Source organism: Chrysemys picta, chromosome 4, assembly GCF_011386835.1.
Source record: "Chrysemys picta bellii isolate R12L10 chromosome 4, ASM1138683v2, whole genome shotgun sequence".
Lineage (NCBI taxonomy): Eukaryota > Metazoa > Chordata > Testudines > Emydidae > Chrysemys > Chrysemys picta.
The window spans coordinates 9,934,655-9,950,777 of record NC_088794.1 but is presented as its reverse complement, the minus strand read 5'-3'; the positions used below and the strand labels follow the sequence as shown (position 1 = coordinate 9,950,777).

At 60.4% G+C, this 16,123-nt stretch overlaps 1 protein-coding gene across 4 annotated transcripts; it reads right to left on the bottom strand.

The window, feature by feature from the left end:
* Nucleotides 1-4,075: 4,075 nt before the first annotated feature.
* Nucleotides 4,076-14,747, bottom strand: LOC112061588 (glycine N-acyltransferase-like protein 3). Of its 4 annotated transcripts, none has more exons than XM_065591263.1 (6): nucleotides 14,607-14,747; nucleotides 14,009-14,138; nucleotides 10,007-10,114; nucleotides 9,499-9,625; nucleotides 9,100-9,220; nucleotides 4,078-7,719 (listed from the first exon to the last, which is right to left on the bottom strand). In XM_065591263.1, the coding sequence occupies exons 2-6, from the start codon at nucleotides 14,084-14,086 to the stop codon at nucleotides 7,236-7,238; spliced, it is 918 nt and encodes a 305-aa protein (XP_065447335.1). In that variant the 5' UTR covers nucleotides 14,087-14,138; nucleotides 14,607-14,747; the 3' UTR covers nucleotides 4,078-7,235. The 4 variants fall into 4 exon arrangements, with proteins under 4 accessions (XP_065447336.1, XP_065447334.1, XP_065447335.1 ...); XM_065591265.1 differs by having other exon boundaries at nucleotides 14,714-14,730; XM_065591264.1 differs by lacking the exons at nucleotides 14,009-14,138; nucleotides 14,607-14,747 and adding an exon at nucleotides 13,807-13,962 and having other exon boundaries at nucleotides 4,076-7,719.
* Nucleotides 14,748-16,123: the final 1,376 nt, after the last annotated feature.

Genomic DNA, 16,123 nt, shown 5'->3' with positions numbered 1-16,123 from the left:
CTGAGCCTAGGGCACTGGGCCCGTATGTGGCCCTTTTGGCCACAGTGGTAGCAGCCCATGTCCCATGGGTCCCCTTGAGTAGGTCGGATGGTCCTGATGCCGGATGCTCCCCTCTGATGGGTTTTTTCTGTATTTTCCCATGGGGAGGTCCCATGGTGACTCTCTCTCTGCGTTGTGGTGGGACTGTTCCTTTGGGACTCCTCCCTTTTATCTCCTGACCGGCTCTTTACAAACTCATCGGCCAGCTGCCCGGCATGTCGCGGGTTCTCTGGCTTTCTGTCCACCAACCACAGCCTCAGGTCGGATGGGCACCGCTCATACAGTTGCTCCAGTACCAGCAGTTTAATCAGGTCCTCCTTCGTCTGGGCCCCACCAGCCCACTTGCTGGCGTATCTTTCCATGCGGGCGGCTAGTTGCAGATATGAGATCTCAGGGGTTTTATCTTGACTCCGGAACCTTTCCCGGTACATTTCAGGAGTCAGCCCAAACTCACGTAGCAGGGCCTTTTTGAATAGTTCGTAGTCCCCTTTCTCTGCCTCTCCCAGTTGGCGGTACAATGCCACGGCTTTGGGGTCCAGTAAGGGGGTAAGGACCCGGAGTCTGTCCGCGGGATCAACCCGGTGCAGCTCGCAGGCCGTCTCAAAGGCCTCCAGGAAGTCATCCATGTCCTCCCCCTCCTTGTATGGGGCCATGATGCACTTATCAAAGCTCCGTGCAGTCCTGGGTCCCCCCTCACTCACCGCAGCCGGGGGTTCGCTGCCCTTCAATCTCGCCAGTTCCAGGTCATGCTGACGCTGTCTCTCATTCTCCTGTCTCTGTCTCTCTTCATGCTGACGCTGTCTCTCATTCTCCTGTCTCTGTCTCTCTTTCTCCTCCCGTTCATGCTGTCTCTGTCGTTCACGATCCTCCAGCTCTCTCAGTTTTAGCTCTTTCTCCCATTCCAGCCAATTCCGCTCCACGGATGCCGAACGTCGCTGGGAGGATCCTCTGCTGGCCGGCAGGCTTTGCCGGGGGGATCCCCTGCTGGCCGGGGGGGTCACGGCGCCTTCGGTATTTGCTGGGCTCCTCCCCACCCTTCCCCTAGGCATAGGAAGGAGGGGTCTCGGGAAGCCCTCAGCAGCCGGCTGACCACTCCCAGCTGGGACAGACACTGGTGCCTGCGCTGCATTTGCCAGGCTGCTTCCCTGAGACACAGGGATCAGTTCATTCGCGCGATCTTCCTCCTCCAGCCGGGCAATGAGCTGTTCTTTGGTGAGCCTCCCAATGCGCAGCCGCCTCTGCTTGCACAGCTCCACCAGGTCGCTCTTAAGCCGCTTGGCATACATCTTCCTGCTGGCCACTCACCGGCCTGTGTGCTCACAGCTCCCCACAGTTCCCAGGGGGCCCCCTAGTGTGCCAGCCCCTCTCGAGGTCACCGCCTCTCTGCCAGGGTCGAGCTGCAGACTCCTCCGCCCCTGGGACCACTCGCTGCGATCCCCCCGGGGGACCCTGTTACTGCAAAAGTCCTTCTCGCTGGTCACACACTCCCAGGGGTAATAACCGTCTCTCTCTCTCACTCTTCAGCACGCCTGGTCCCCGTCAATCCCCCTTCGTTTTACTGCTCCCCAGTCACTTACTGCAGGAAGCGCCGTCCACGGGGTGCAGTAGATCCCGCCGCTGCCACCAGTTGTCACGGAGTATTGGGGGACTCAGGGCCCTGCACCCCCGGCTTCCTGCGATTCACCATGACTCTCAGCCAGCCAGTAAAGCAGAAGGTTTATTTGGATGACAGGAATACAGTCCAAGACAGGTCTTGCAGGCACAGACAACAGGACCCCCTCAGTTAAGTCCAGCTTGGGGTCCCAGGGCATTCCCGCCCACCCCCCTTCAGGGGGGGGGGGTCAGACCCATCTCTGTCTCCCAGCCATCTCTCCAGCTCGCTCCCAGCACTCTGCCTTCAGCGACCCCTCCCCCAGCCTTTGTTCAGTTTCCCGGGCTCAGGAGTCACCTGGCCTTCAACCCCTTCCTGGGTTCTCATGTTACACACTCAGGTATGTGCCCTCGGGCAGATCCCATCCTCCAATGCAGACTATCCCCTGTCAGCATTCACAGACCACAGTGAGAACAGGCCCAGTTCGTCACACCTAGCCACTGGCTCTTCCGAATGCATCTCCTCTGGGCCCTCTTGCCTGGATAGCGCATCTGCCCCCATGACATGTTGAGTCTCCATCTCATGCCTTTGGAGGGCTGTACTACAGCTTACCAACCAAGAGTTGGTGCCTTTGGTTCTGTGTAGCCACGCTGAAGGGGGGCAGTCAGTCAGTACCCAGCGCCTCCGGTTGAACAGGTAGGATCTTAGCTGTCGGACAACCCACAGTTGCCGAGCATTCATGTTCTATAACGACGTCATTCCATTCACTTGGAGTCCGTTTTCTGCTCAGAAAGGGATGGGATGCTGCTCGGTGCCCTCCCCTGCTGGCATCAGCAGCGCTCCCAAGCCTGTGTTGGATGCGTCAGTCCACAATTGAAACAGCTGGCCAGAGTCCGGCTTCGCCTTTCCTGACAGAATTTGTTTTACATCTTCAATGCCCCATCCTGCACTTTGACACCTTTACACTTAGACCTGCGCCTTTGAGTCTCTTCAGCCCCATTCCCAGGTGATCCTTATGCTCTGGCAAGGAATTGCTGAAGACTGCAATATCCTCCATGTAGACACGAGCAAAGTCCTGTCACCCAGCCACTTGATTCACAAGCCTTTGAAAGGTGGATCCTGCACTCATTAACCCAAATGGTAACACTTTAAGCTCAGAAAGTCCCAAATCAGTTAGGAAGGCAGATTTTTTCCCGTTTATCACTATCCTAAGGCGATGTGCCAGTATCTCTTTGCTAAATCCAAGCTGTTCGGGTCTCTGTCAGAGCCCCACCTCCTCCTGCACTGTGATTCAGGGTCTCTTGATTGAGATACCCCACCACATCTGTAGCCACCCTCTGGCAAGGGCACTCTTTGTCACGTACCTACAGGGTCTGGTCTATGCTCCAGCCTGTAACCAGTCCCCTGGGAGCAACCTCTTTAGTGTGTGTGCTGAGCCACAGGGACCCACACAGTTCCACAGGGGCAGGCCTCTGGCCTCGGCAACTCTGAAACTGGGCCTTCGGCACCAGGGATCCCTGTCTCCCTGCATCAAATCCAGCCAAAGCCAGAGTCCTGCAGGAGACTTGTACTGGGCCCCTTCAGGCCGTGATGCTCCCTGTGAGGTTCTGCAGCGACAGTGGGCAGCCTGTGCAAAACAAGGATGAGTCACCTGGCTGCAGGAGGTGAGCATCCTTACGTCAGTGCAGAGAGACAGGGGCTCGGCCAGCATTCAGTCCACCCAGCCAAGCTGCTGTCTCCATCTGTCAGTCCCAGGGCAGAGCTGCTGTGTCTCCATGAGCCACGGTCTTATCACCCCTCTTGACTCCTCTCGGTCCGTTATCCTCCCCCAGCAAACACATGCTGGGTTCACATGGTCAGCCTGCTGGTGCTTCCGCTACATCTTGATTGGTCAGTCCTTGGGGTTCTCATTGTCCTCTCAGTTCCTCCATTGACGTGAGTCAGTTTCCGCCAATGTGTGAGGGGCCTGTGGAACTCACTGCCAGAGGAGGGAGCTGAGGGGGGTTCAAAGAGGGACTGGACCGTTTGAGGGAGAGCACGGCTAGCCAGAGTTGAGGGGTGCTGAACCTGCTTTGTGCTAGAGCCCGTCCCCCAGGGCTCGTGTACACAGGGAAGCTGAGCCGGAGCGGTGAGTGAAAGTGGCAAAAGCCCCCATGTGGCCACGGTCAGACCGGGGAATCGGCGCATACACGGGTCTGGGAAGGGAAAGGAGCCGCGCCAGGGAGAGGCACCGTCCCCCAGGGTAGCTGCAGCCCTGCTGGGGCTGGCGCTGGGAACAAATCACCCTCCACCTGCAGTCACCCCCGGTGAAATCCCTCTAGGGCTAGTGACTGGGCGGCAGGGTGGGATGGGGGGACAGATCATCCCCTCCCTGCTGCAGCTGGCAGAGCCGCCATCCTGGGCTCCGGCCCCGTCTGTCCCCCCTCCCATCCTGACGTGGAGCGAGTCCTGGCTGTGCTCGCAGCTCGCCCCCTGCCCCTCGCGCAGGCTCCTGTGGCTCCCCTCTTCCCCAGACACTTGGCAGCCTCTTGCGCTCCCTGGCCCTGCAGCGCCTCCCCTCCCATGTCACGCTTGGCAGGAGCGAAATCACAGGTTGCAGCCTCCCAGAATAGACCCGGGCCTGTTCGGGTGTGACAGCCGGTCCCTTCCCGCCTGCAGTACAGCTGGGACTTGGTGGGGTGGGGGGGGAGTTCTGCCCTCCTGAATCAGCCCTCCCCACCCCCTCGGGAGTATTGCCCATGGCCATCTCACTAGGGAGCGTCAGCTCTGTGCCCAGGAGAAAGGCTGCTCCCCTGGTGCCCGTCTGCCCCGCTGTAGTGTTGGGGGCAGGGGCAGGAAGCTCTGGCCAGGGGGGAATGGACAGGGGGCAGCTGGGGATCCTGGGACCTGACTGAGCTGCCTGGCTCAGGCCCCGTTAAAGCCACGTAGCCCAGAAGGGCTCAGACAGGAAGTGGCGCTGGGGAGGCCAGGGAGGTTCTGGGAACAGGCTGCGGTGGCCGGCAGGGGGTGACCCAGCTGCTGCCCCCCAGGCGACTGGCTGCTGCAGAGGCCGTGGTGGGGAGCAGCTTGAGCTGTGTTTGCAGGCTCGGAGCAGGGCTGTGTCTGTGCCGGAGCACGGTGGGCTTGTGGCCCAGTCCCCATGCGAGGGGGGTGGGGGTGTCCGGGGCACATGGGACACAGCTCACTGCTACTTCCTCCCCCCTCCTCTCTTGCAGGCTGGCTGGTGGCCTCCCCCCCTATGCACCCAACTACTCCTCCTGGTTAGACTGCTGAAGCCAGCTGCTCAAGGAGGTACATCCCGGCCTCGCCCCAGTCCCATAGTGCAGCGACGCCGTGTGTGGGGCAGCCGTGCCTGGCACTCATCTCAGGGTGGGGTTATAAAAGGGCTGGGAAGCGCTGGCCCTGCTGTGTGACTAGGAGGGCTGGTGGTGGGGAAGGGCCAGGCAGACTGGGGCCTGGGTGAGAGGCAGAGGGAAGCTGCCCAGGGCAGGGCAGGGCAGGCCACCCTGACAGCCCTCTCCTCTCCTCTCCATGCAGGGGAACATGAACCGAGGGAACAGCCTGTTTTTCCAGAAGGTGCCTGCGGGGAAAGGTGCTGCACGTGTGGGAGGAGAAGCGGCTCCGCTGAGGCCGGAGCTGGGCGAGGGGCCCGGGGCCGGGCCAGATGCACTGAATGATGGGGGAGTGGTGATTTCTATACAGTTTTTTAAATAATGATTCAATCTTGGGAAATGGAGACAGTGTACAGGTCTGAGGGTCGAAGTCATGAGGCAAGGCAGTGGCTGGCTGGGGGTGGGGGCCCAGCTCCCTGGCCGGTGGGGAGGGCGCTGTGCCCTGGTGGGACTGTGCCCTGGCTGGGGGCAGGGCTGGCTCTACCCCGGGTCTGCCTGCAGATGTGCCCGCCCTTCTCTGCTGTCGGTTCAGGCTGTGAAGGAGACACCCCACACTGGCCGGGTGCCCCCGGCTGGGACCCACAGCGCTGCTCCCTGTCGTGGCTCCCCAGACTCAGTGCTAGGCCCCAGCTTTTAAACCACTCCTTGGAGGAACCCTGTGACGTGCCAGACTCTCTTCCTCCAGGGCCGAGCACACGGCTCCAGCCCCCCTGCTTCACCCCACGAGCTCTGCCCGGCACATCCCACTGAGACAGACCCCTGGAGAGACCTGGCTGCTCTTTGGGGACCAGTGTCCCCAGCCCCACTGATGTTTGCAGTGACATCCCAAAGCCTTTTCCACACAGCACACGGTTTATTGGGCCCCTGGAACCCGGCCTGGGAGGTCCCTGGGGAGCAGAGAGAAGTGAAGGTGAAGACACAGGCCAGGGCCCCACCCAGCCAAGCTGCTGAAGAGCCAAACATGGATCCCGTCTCCATCTCTTTCAGTCCTAGCCGGGAGCTCCTGAGTCCCACCGAACGCCGACTCCTCCTCCGTTGATCTGGGCTGGTTTTGATCCTGAACGCCCAGTTCCTGCCCCCAGCCATGTGACACTCCCCCTCCTGGTCCTGCTCTGCCCCAGGAGAGGCTTTTTAACTCTTTGGCACCCACTGGGCAGACATGAATAGTACAGTGGGAAACTGAGGCACACAGGCATCAAAACTATTACAGAAAATTCACTCTTTGTCCCACCCCCTGAGAGGAAGGGTATGCGTGTCCCTGTGGCCTGCAAGGAGCCGGAATGCCCCACCCCCTCTCCACACTGCTACTGACCTACCAGCAAGGGGGAGGAGAACCTGCCATGTCTGCTGTGTGTGTGGCGTCTTCTCCCACAACCCAACGGCTCACTGGGTCTGCACCTGGGCCCAGCTACACGGGGAGGAGCAGCCTGTGCACTGGGGCTGGCAGGGGGCAAGTCAGGCCCAAGTTGCCTGCCCAGGACGTCCATTCTGGGGGGAAGGGAGAAGAGCGGATGCTCCGCCCTGTGTTCGGGCCCAGCAGGGCTCTACGGTGGGGTCCTATGGCCGCTCCCCTCCCGCGTGTAGTGCACCATCATCAACACAAGCCCTGGCCTGGCTTTCTAGCTGGCTGCTGGCCCTGGAGCAACCGTGCAAGGCCAGCACCTGCCCCCTATCACCACAGGGGAGGGAAGGGGTGGGCCACAGCTGGGACCTGTGGTCGGAACCCAAAGGAGCTTGCACCAAAGCTCTGGCAAGACCAGGCACAGCTCCTGGAAAGGGGACCCCCCACCACAGCCCCAGCCGAGCAACAAACTGCCTGGGGAAGGGAGCGAGAGAGCGCCCCCTGCTGAGCCCAAAGCACAGGGCACAGGGGCAGGACTGTGAGTGGGGAGCGCCCCCTGCTGAGCCCTGACTGCTGGCGAGAGCGCCCCCTACTGAGCCTCTGTCCTGCTCCAGGGGATAATGGAGCATGAGCTAGTCTCCTCCACCAGGCTTCCCAAGGGCTAACAGCTGAGCTCCCTTGGTGGCTGGTCAATGTGTATCCTTCTTCCTTCTCTGGCGTGGCAGGTCCCTGGTCATGGCTGGGCTGTGTCCCCATCTCCTCCCCTCCCCCAGGGCTATGTACTGCTGGAGCGTGGCTGTCCCCCAGAGCTGGGTGCAGGGCCCTACGCCGTGTCCCCTTCTCCTCCTCTGCTCTCCCCGCGTGCTATGTGCTATTGGGTGCGTCGCCGTTCCCCAGAGCTGGGCGCAGGGTCCTGGCCCGAGTCCAGGGCACTGGCTGGCCTGGACTGGGTGAACCCAGGCCTCACTATCAGCCGGTAGAACACCCCAGGCAGGATGCGGAAGCCGAGGCGTTGCAGGGAGTGCAGCGAAGGCTCGTTGTGGGGCAGCACCCCGGTGTAAACAGGGAAGCCGCGGGCATGCAACTGTGCCGCCAGCATCCCCACCACGGACCTCAGGTAGTGCTGGCCGCGATGCTCCGGGAGGGTGTAACCGTGCGTCAGGGCAGCCACTGGGTCGGTGAGGCACCAGGAGATGGGGGTCCCCTCAGGGCCCAGCAGGCAGGCGCTGGGGAAGTGGCGGATCAGGAGGCACAGGTACCGCAGGCTCCAGGTGTTCCCCCCAAACTTCCAGGTGTCGTTGAGCAGCGTGGCGTGGGCGGGGGACACGGGGGCCAGCCTGAGCCCCTTGTCAGGCCTGCAAGACAGGGCAGTGGGGGATGAGAGGCGGGGCAGGGTGGGGTGAGCAGATAGGGGATTGACCTGGCAGGGGGAGGAGGATCAGCGTGGGGGAGGCAGGGGAAATAAAACCAGCATGGGCAGGTGAAGGGGTAAGTCTAGGGGAGGGGAGCGGGCAGCGACCAAACATGGGAGGTTTCAGCATAGAGGGAGATTGGCCCAGCTTGGGGTGTGGGGTGCAGTGAGCCCGGGGCTGGGGGGGTCGATCTGGTACAAGGGAGTGAGCCTGGGGAGCAGAAATTGAGCTGGTATAACATGGCATAGGAGAGGCGCAGGCTCCGGCAGCAGCAGTCTCTGGGGTTTGGGGCTGAGATGGGCTGGACAGAAAAGTAGAGGGGCAGGGAGGGTTGCCGAATCTCAAACTGAGGTGTGGGGCGCGTGGAATGTATCCCGTGGGGGAGGGGTGTGCCACCCAGCTCTGAAGGCAGCGCCGCCGCCAGCAGCAGCCGAGACCGACGGGTGGCGTGGTATGGCATTGCCACCCTTACTGCTGCGTAACGTTTGGCCTTTGCACTGGGTGGGGAGGCTATGGCAAATTCTGGGGTGGCTATAGCCCGTATAATGCTCTCCCCAGTATCCCCCAGGGAGGGGAGGGAGGCTGGAGTGGGACTGACCTGGCACAGTGAGAAGGGGGAGTTCTGGGGGGAGGGGATCAAGAGAGGCCCCAGGACATGGGGGAAGGTGACCCCTGGGGGGTAGGGGATTGAGCAAGGCCCCGGCACATGAGGGGAGGGGATCGAAACACTCCCGTGGCCTCAGCACAGGGGCTGTCTGACAAGGCCCAGTCCAGCCCCAGCAGAGTCATCGCTGTTGATGGGCCTCGGCTAAGCTCTGCCCGGAGACCTACCCGCTGACAGGAAAGGAGGGACCAGGGGGCTCTGTGCTTGGAACCCCCCTCCCTCAGAGGGGACGGCTCTGGGGTCAAGGACCCCTGGCTGCCCGTCCCAGGATACTGAAGGGTTACAGGCTGCCCCTCCCCCTGCTCTCCCCATTCTGGGGCCAAAGCGGTTCCTTGGCCCGTTTGGGTTACCCCTGCCCCCCAGCAAAGCTCTAGGGCTGACTCTGAGCAGGATGGGCCCTGAGCAGGATGGGAAATCCTTGGCAGCATGTGCCCAAGGCCTGGGGCTGTGTGTGGGGCCGTGGTGATGCCCTCACTCTGCCAGCACCGTTCGCCTGTGGAACTCATTGCCACTAGATCTAGGGCGCAATGGAGGCCTCTGGCCTGGCACCCCGGGGTCCTTCCCTTCCCCCAGCCCCGCTCCCCCCTCCATCTAGCACAGGCTGGTTGTGTACATTGCCCCATTCTCTCTCACACACCCCATATCTGGGGGGCACCTACCGGTACTGGGGCATGGCAGGTGGGTCTGGGTGCAGCAGCAGCCGGTACGGATACGTCTCCATCTCAAGCCCCCTGGCCCTGGCGATGTCCCTGATGGTCTCGTATACCCCGTCCTGCAGCCCTGCAGGGACAGCCGTGCGCTGTCAGCAGGGGCCCCTGAAAGGTGCCCATGGACGTGGGGGGCCCAGCCCGCTGGGGGAGAGCAGCAGGGAGGGGCCAAGAGCCCTGTGGGCCGGCATGACCCAACTGGGGGTTCTCAAGCTTAGTTCATTCAGGATCCCGGGTCTGGATGGAGAAGGGGCCCAGGCAGGATCCTTGGGGCTATTGGCCTGTGGGGGGGAGAGCGGTTCCACTCCCCATGAGTCAGGTGCTGGATAGAGTGAGGCTGGAGGGGCTCACCCAGTATCTGGAAGGCCTGGCCCCAGTCCACGGCGCGACTGTTCTCCAGCAGGGCCTGGCAGGTGTCCTCGTCCCGGTAGAAGGTCGTGTACAAGTTGGTGAAATAATCGCTTGGGTCCTGCACCACCTGCAGCGGGGACACTGCCTGGGGGTGAGCGCAGCCTCTGCCCCCACCCCCATGACCCTCAGGGACGACATCGGAGGAGCGGGGCACAGCGAGCCCCAAGTAAGAGACTGAGGACGGGGGAAGGGCCCCGTGAACAGACCCAGGGGGCTGAGGGCAGAATGGGACGGGGGGTCTGGGCAGCAGGAGGGGGAGTCAGGCTGTGGGGACGTGGTGCAGACAGGAGGGGGAGGGGTAGAGATGACACAAAGCAGGGAAAGGGGCAAGGAAGTCGGGGAGGGGAGCGGGACAATGATGGCATCGCGGGGATGGGAGAGGGACAGTGATGGCGTCCGGTCGGCGAGGGGAGTGGGGCAGATGGGAGGGACCCAGCAAAGGCCGCACTTCTCTGCGTGGCCGGGTCAGGACCGTTTTGAACTCTGGCCATGAATCCACCAGCACCTCCTGGCCAGCCGGGTTCCCGCGGTTCACATGCATCACAGCGCCGTAGACCTGCCAAGACACAGGGGTCAGAGTCCGGGGATGTCCCGGATCCCCAGGATCGGTGCTGGGCCCCAGCTTTTACTCTGCCCCTTGGAGCAGCCCTCAAAGTGCCACCCCCCAGGGGCCCCACTCTTCCTGCAGGGCAGGCCACCGCCTCTGAGATGGAGCCTCTGGGCTGAAGCCCTCCTGCTCCCCCCCGTGAGCTCTTCCCGGTGCCTCCCACTGAGCCAGACCCCTGGAGAGACCTGGACGCTCTTGGCGGGCTCCGACACCCCAGCCTGTGTTTGCAGTGACACCCGGCAGCATTGTCAAGCCAGGCTGGTTTATGAGTCACGGAGCGGCCTTAGGTCAGCAGAGAGAACTGGGGGTAAAGCAGTGTCCATTGCGGTCAGCCAGGGCCCAGCCAAGCTGGAGTGAAAGACGCTTTCCAGGCTGTCTCTGTCTCCATCTGACCTCCTTGGCCAGCTCCAGGTGAGAGCCTCCATCTTTGTCCAGCACCCCCCACCTCCCAGTCCTGTGCTTTCGAGCTGGGGTCTCTGCTCAGCCTCCCGGCTGAGAGGTGGGGAAATCCAGGAGTCAGCAGCGCTTGCCTTGTCTCTCTGGCCCCCTTGGGGATCTGGGTTGAGTTCAACAAGTTACTTAAGGAGCCTTTATTCCACCCTCACAGGGAGGTGACACCCACCCCATGTCTCTTAGCCTGCCCTGAGCGTAAACTTAATCCTCCCCCTTGCCCCTGCAACTGGGTCGTCATGCAACACATGGGGGAAACTGAGGCACGTATAGTGTTGTAAAAATATTACAGAAAAATCCTACTTTATTTAATCTCTTCACTGGGCAGGGTCACTTTAACCAGTGACCGTCCTGGTGAAGTTTGAACCCCCAAATGCTATCCATAGAAGCCACAGCATCTTCCCCATCCCTCTCCTACCAGGCACGGTCAGCATGCTGACAGCTGGCTCGAATCAAACTCACCCTTTCCAATACCCAGCTCAGAGCAGTCTCACATCCACGCTTAGGGCAGGTCTGTTCGCTGACACTAGCAGGGGGCAGTGGGGAGTTTTCATGCAGCCTCAGCACCCTTTTGCCCCCCGCAAACCTTTGGGTTTGAAACTGGGATGGGATCCAGCCACTGCACCCCCCCATCTGCCAGGGAGTGAGAAGGGTTGTGGCCACCCCTTCCTCCATGTGTCGGCCATCTTGGCTGCACCCTGGGGTGTCCTGACCCCTAGGCTGGGGTAGGGAGTGACCCCATGAGCATTGGGGGATCAGTGTGGGTGTGTCCCCCTGCGAGGCTGGTCTTAGCCCAGCCGTGTCTCTGGGGCGCTGGTGTCCCAGGGTCTGGTGATGCAGGGGGCTCCCCGACGCTGGTTGTGTTCCAACCCCAGGGCTGTGTGTATGCCAGGAATCCATTTCCCCTCCTGGGGTTAACCTCTTGCCCTCACCCCAGGCCAGGACCCCCCTGCTGGCGATTCTGGGTTTTAACCTTGGCCATGCCCTGCCCGTGTCTGCCCATGCTCAGCTGGGGGCTCAGTTCCCACCAGGTTCAGCTCTTACTCTGTTCCCCAGGGAGAGCAGGCTGCCAGCTGGCTCCCTTGGCCACAGCCTGAGGGAAGTTCTGCCGGAGCCCGTGTGACTCATATCTCCCGTATGGAGATTGGACGGTTCCCCTGCCCCACTCAAATACAGGGGTCAACTTCCAGACAGACAGGTGTCCTGAGCTCAACAGCCTTTCCTTAGTGTTACGGGCAAGGGGGGAAAACCCTGCTCCCTGCCGGCCGAGCTATTCGCCTTTTCACTGACACCTCCAGTCTGAACCTCTGGCTCCTGGGGTTCAAACCCTTGGCTGGGGCAGGATCAGGGACTGGATTTTGTCTTAAGGTGATACAGAAAGTCTCAGCAGGAGGTCAGAGCCCATGTCCAGGAGAACCATGACTACCAGCCCCCCGCCCCGAGACCTGTGTCTGCACTGGGATCCGAGCCGTCGGGAGGGCTTCTCCCAGTCGGCAGCTGGCTTCCATTTAGGTCCCACCCTGGGTCTTTTGCACACCCCAAAACCCTTTCATATAAGCCTCAGGTGTCAGGTCAAACATAAGCAGTGGAGCCTTTTGGAACAGTTCCCAGTCCCCAGTATTAACGCCGTCCATCTGGCTGTACGTCTCTATGGCTATGGGGGCCCGAGCATGGGGATGAGACAGCAGAGCTGGTGCGAAGGGTCAACCAGGACCAAATCACAACCTTCTCAAAGGCATTGAGGTTGGTGTCTACAGCCCCTCCTCCTCCTTAAACGGACAATTTAGTATCCAGCTCGCTGCGCAATCCAGCATCCCTGGGGCCTTTGCCCACTTACCCTTTGCTGCATTTCTTCACATTTTTGCTGCTTCTCACAGCCAGCTGGTTCCCTCTCACGGTTTGCTTCCCGCACCTGGTAGCCAGGGGAAACTGAGGCACACATAGGATTCATACAAATATATAAAAGGCCCATTTTGTCAATGGTTTAGCTGGGTGTGGTCAGGGCCACCCATGGTGAGGACCAGGAGGAAATTCAGAGCCAGGCGGGTGGGGGTGTTCAGAGCCATGATTGGCTAGCACCCAGCTGTCCCACACTGTGATTGGCTGCCATGGAGCCGCCCACATGTTCATTGGCTTACGCAAACCCTGACCATATTGAGATTGGCTGGCACAGAGCCCGCTTGTGCTCTGATTGGATGGGCAGGTCCTGGCGGTTACGCTGGGTGAGCAGTAGGCATTGGTGCTGGATTTGGACTTTGGGAGGCAGGGGGGTGAGTGAGGAGAAGGCCCAGGGGAGGGCTCCTCCACCGCTACCTCTAACCTCGGGGAAGGGCCTGCCCTCCCGCTACCCCTAACCCAGGGCAGGGGGCCTGTGTGATGAAGTAGAAGCTTTCTGTAGTATCTTTCTGATTCAAATGTGTGTCTCAGTTTCCCTCTGCGTCCTGTACTGCTCTGCGCAGCGTGTGAAGGGAAGGGACGGGTTGTGACTCATGTAACAGCCCGGCTGGAGACCAGCCTCATTAACCAAGGGAATAAAGTCTACACACACGCAAGGAGGATCTGGAGAGACCATGGAAACCCCAAAGGCTGGGGTGGACGTTCACACCGAGCGAGCGAGATTCCCCCTCATGGCTCTGCAGCAGAGAGGCCCCCAGCTGAAGAACAGCGGCCGCGAAGGGTCAGGATACGGGGCTAAGTGCCGGCTTTTGGGGGGGTCTCAGCAGCTATCACCTTGGCCTAAGGACAAAGGGACAGAGCCAGAGCCAGCCATGGGGCCCATGACGTCTTGGCTGGCTCATTGCCCAGGCTTGGCCAGGCTGGGCTGTGGCTTAACCTTTGATTCCCTGTGCTAACCTGAGGAGTCTATAGCCAGGTGACTAATGAACCGCTACTGTGTTTTGAAAAGGCTGCCGGGGTCTCTGCCAACACACACCGCAGGGCCCGGTCCAAGCCTCCTGCAGGCGTCTGGCTCGGCTGCATTCGCTGCAGGGAGCCACGGAGAGAGATGGGAGGGCTGGTGTCAAAGGCCCAGTGGTGGAGGTCACGGGCTTGCCCCTGTGGAACTGTGTGGAACCTCGGTCCCTGGCCCAATACAGGGGTTACCCCCAGGGGCCTGGTGACAAGCTGGGGTACGGCACATCCCCTGTGGATCTAGGAGAGCCTGTGCGGCCCCTGAACTGCTGCCCCCCAACCTGGAGAAAGGGTCTGCCCCCAAACTGCTACCCCCTAACCAGGTGGACGGGCCAGCCCTCCAGGTACCCCCGACCCAGGGGATTGCACCCCAGTCCAATATGTGCCCCATCACCAGGTGTCTATGAGGGACTTTGCCCTGCTCTCTGCCCAGCCCGAGGGTGGGAGGGTTCGGCCCTGCGGGGGCGGGCGAGTCCTGGTCACCAGCAGCGTGTCAGGCAGGCCCCGCCGTAGCATCCCCTCCAGCAGCCGCAGCTTGGAGGAACAGCTCAGGATCAGCATCGCTAGCCGGGATGGGCCTTCACAGCTTCCAGCGGGACACTGCGAGGGACACCTGCGGGGACAGGAGACCCATCAGTTCCCTGTGACTGTCTCCCAACCCCAGAGACAAGCTGCCAGCTCCCAGCCCTGCCAAAATAGCAAACACTATGTGTAGAGCCCACCATAGCTCACCCGTCTGTGCGCAGCCCCCCGTGTGTTCACCAGAGATCTTACAGTAACTAACCAGTCTGTGTGCCGCCCCCGCGCTCATCAGAGACCCCACAATAATTCACCAGTCTTCTGTGCATGGCCCCCGTGTTCACCAGAGACCCTACAATAACTCACCAGTCTGTGCCCAGCCCCTGTGATCCCCAGAGACCCTAAAATAACTCACCAGTCTGTGCATGGACCCCGTGCTCACCAGAGACCCTACAATAACTCACCAGTCTGTGTGCAGCCCCTGTGCTCACCAGAGACCCTACAATATCTCACCAGTCTGTGCATGGACCCCGTGCTCACCAGAGACCCTACAATAACTCACCAGTCTGCGCACAGCCCCTGTGCTCACCAGATACCCCACAAGAAGAAGGCTGCTGTAAGGCCATGTGATGCCACTGCTGTCCGTACAGGGCTGGGGCTCCCACTCACCTGGGGTGACTCCGTGCCAGGGGAAGGAGCGGTTCCTGGGTGTCTGTGGAGCTGCGAGGTCCCTGTCTGTCTCTCCTTCAGGGGCCGCTCCAGCCTCTTATCCCCAAGCGAATGAACCATTAACAGAGTCTGCCAGTCCTGGAGCCCAGAGGCAGTGACATCCCTGCACCCGATTGGCAATTTTGCTCTGGGCAGAGGTCGAGGGGCCTCCGGGGAAATACAAATGCACCCAGAATGCACCAGGGCCAGGGGCAGAGTGAAAGCAGGGGCTGCCTGACCCCCCTTCTCCACCAGTGCCCCTCAATCCCGACCTGCAGCCCCCTGCTATGCCGGCCTGATTTTGGTCACTGTGTGTCCACGCCGCACCCAGCACAATGGGGCCCCAATGACCCTGAGTGTGAGCGCCCCACAGCAGGAAATGCATTTCCTATAACATACCAGGATTCAGCTTGGGCCTTCTCATCACATTTGAAAGCCCCAGCCTCCTGGAAGACAGTGCCATGGTCAATAGAGCCACTTTGGGTCAGATCAGCCAGTGGGGGGAAAAAAACCAACAAAACCAGGGGATTGGTCCCTGTGACAAAGAGTATCGGGGGGTAGCCGTGTTAGTCTGTATCTACAAAAACAACAAGGAGTCTGGTGGCACCTTAAAGACTAACAGATTTATTTGGGCATAAGCTTTCGTGAGTAAAAACCTCACTTCTTTGGATGCATAGAGTGAAAGTTACAGATGCAGGCATTATATACTGACACATGGAGAGAAGGGAGTTACTTCGCAAGTGGAGAACCAGTGTTGACAGGGCCAATTCAATCAGGGTGGATGTAGTCACAACCCCAGAACCCCGACCAGGAATATTCTATCTGCTACCCAAGATCCATAAACCTGGAAACCCTGGACGCCCCATCATCTCAGGCATTGGTACTCTTACAGCAGGATTGTCTGGCTATTTGGACTCTCTCCTCAGACCCTACGCTACCAGCACTCCCAGCTATCTTCGAGACACCACCGACTTCCTGAGGAAACTACAATGCATTGATGTTCTTCCTGAAAACACCATCCTGGCCACCATGGATGTAGAAGCACTTTACATCAATATCCCACATGAGGATGGACTACAAGCTGTCAGGAACAGTAACCCTGATGAGGCCACAGCACGCCTGGTGGCTGAGCTTTGTGACTTTGTCCTCACCCACAACCACTTCAGATTTGGGGACAACTTATACCTTCAAGTCAGTGGCACTGCTATGGGTACCCGCATGGCCCCACAGTATGCCAACATTTTTATGGCTGACTTAGAACAACGCTTCCTCAGCTCTCGTCCCCTAGTGCCCCTCCTCTACTTGCGCTACATTGATGACATCTTCATCATATGGACCCACGGAAAGGAGGCCCTTGAAGAATTCCACCTG

Excerpts from the sequence above, each read along its gene's own strand:
- LOC112061588 (XM_065591262.1), bottom strand. The coding sequence starts at position 12,587 with ATGGGCCTTTTATATATTTGTATGAATCCTATGTGTGCCTCAGTTTCC. Across the intron at positions 9,221-9,498 it reads CCAGGCCTTCCAGATACTGG|GGCTGCAGGACGGGGTATAC; the intron begins GTGAGCCCCTCC and ends CTGTCCCTGCAG. Across the intron at positions 7,720-9,099 it reads CCTGCCATGCCCCAGTACCG|GCCTGACAAGGGGCTCAGGC; the intron begins GTAGGTGCCCCC and ends CCTGTCTTGCAG.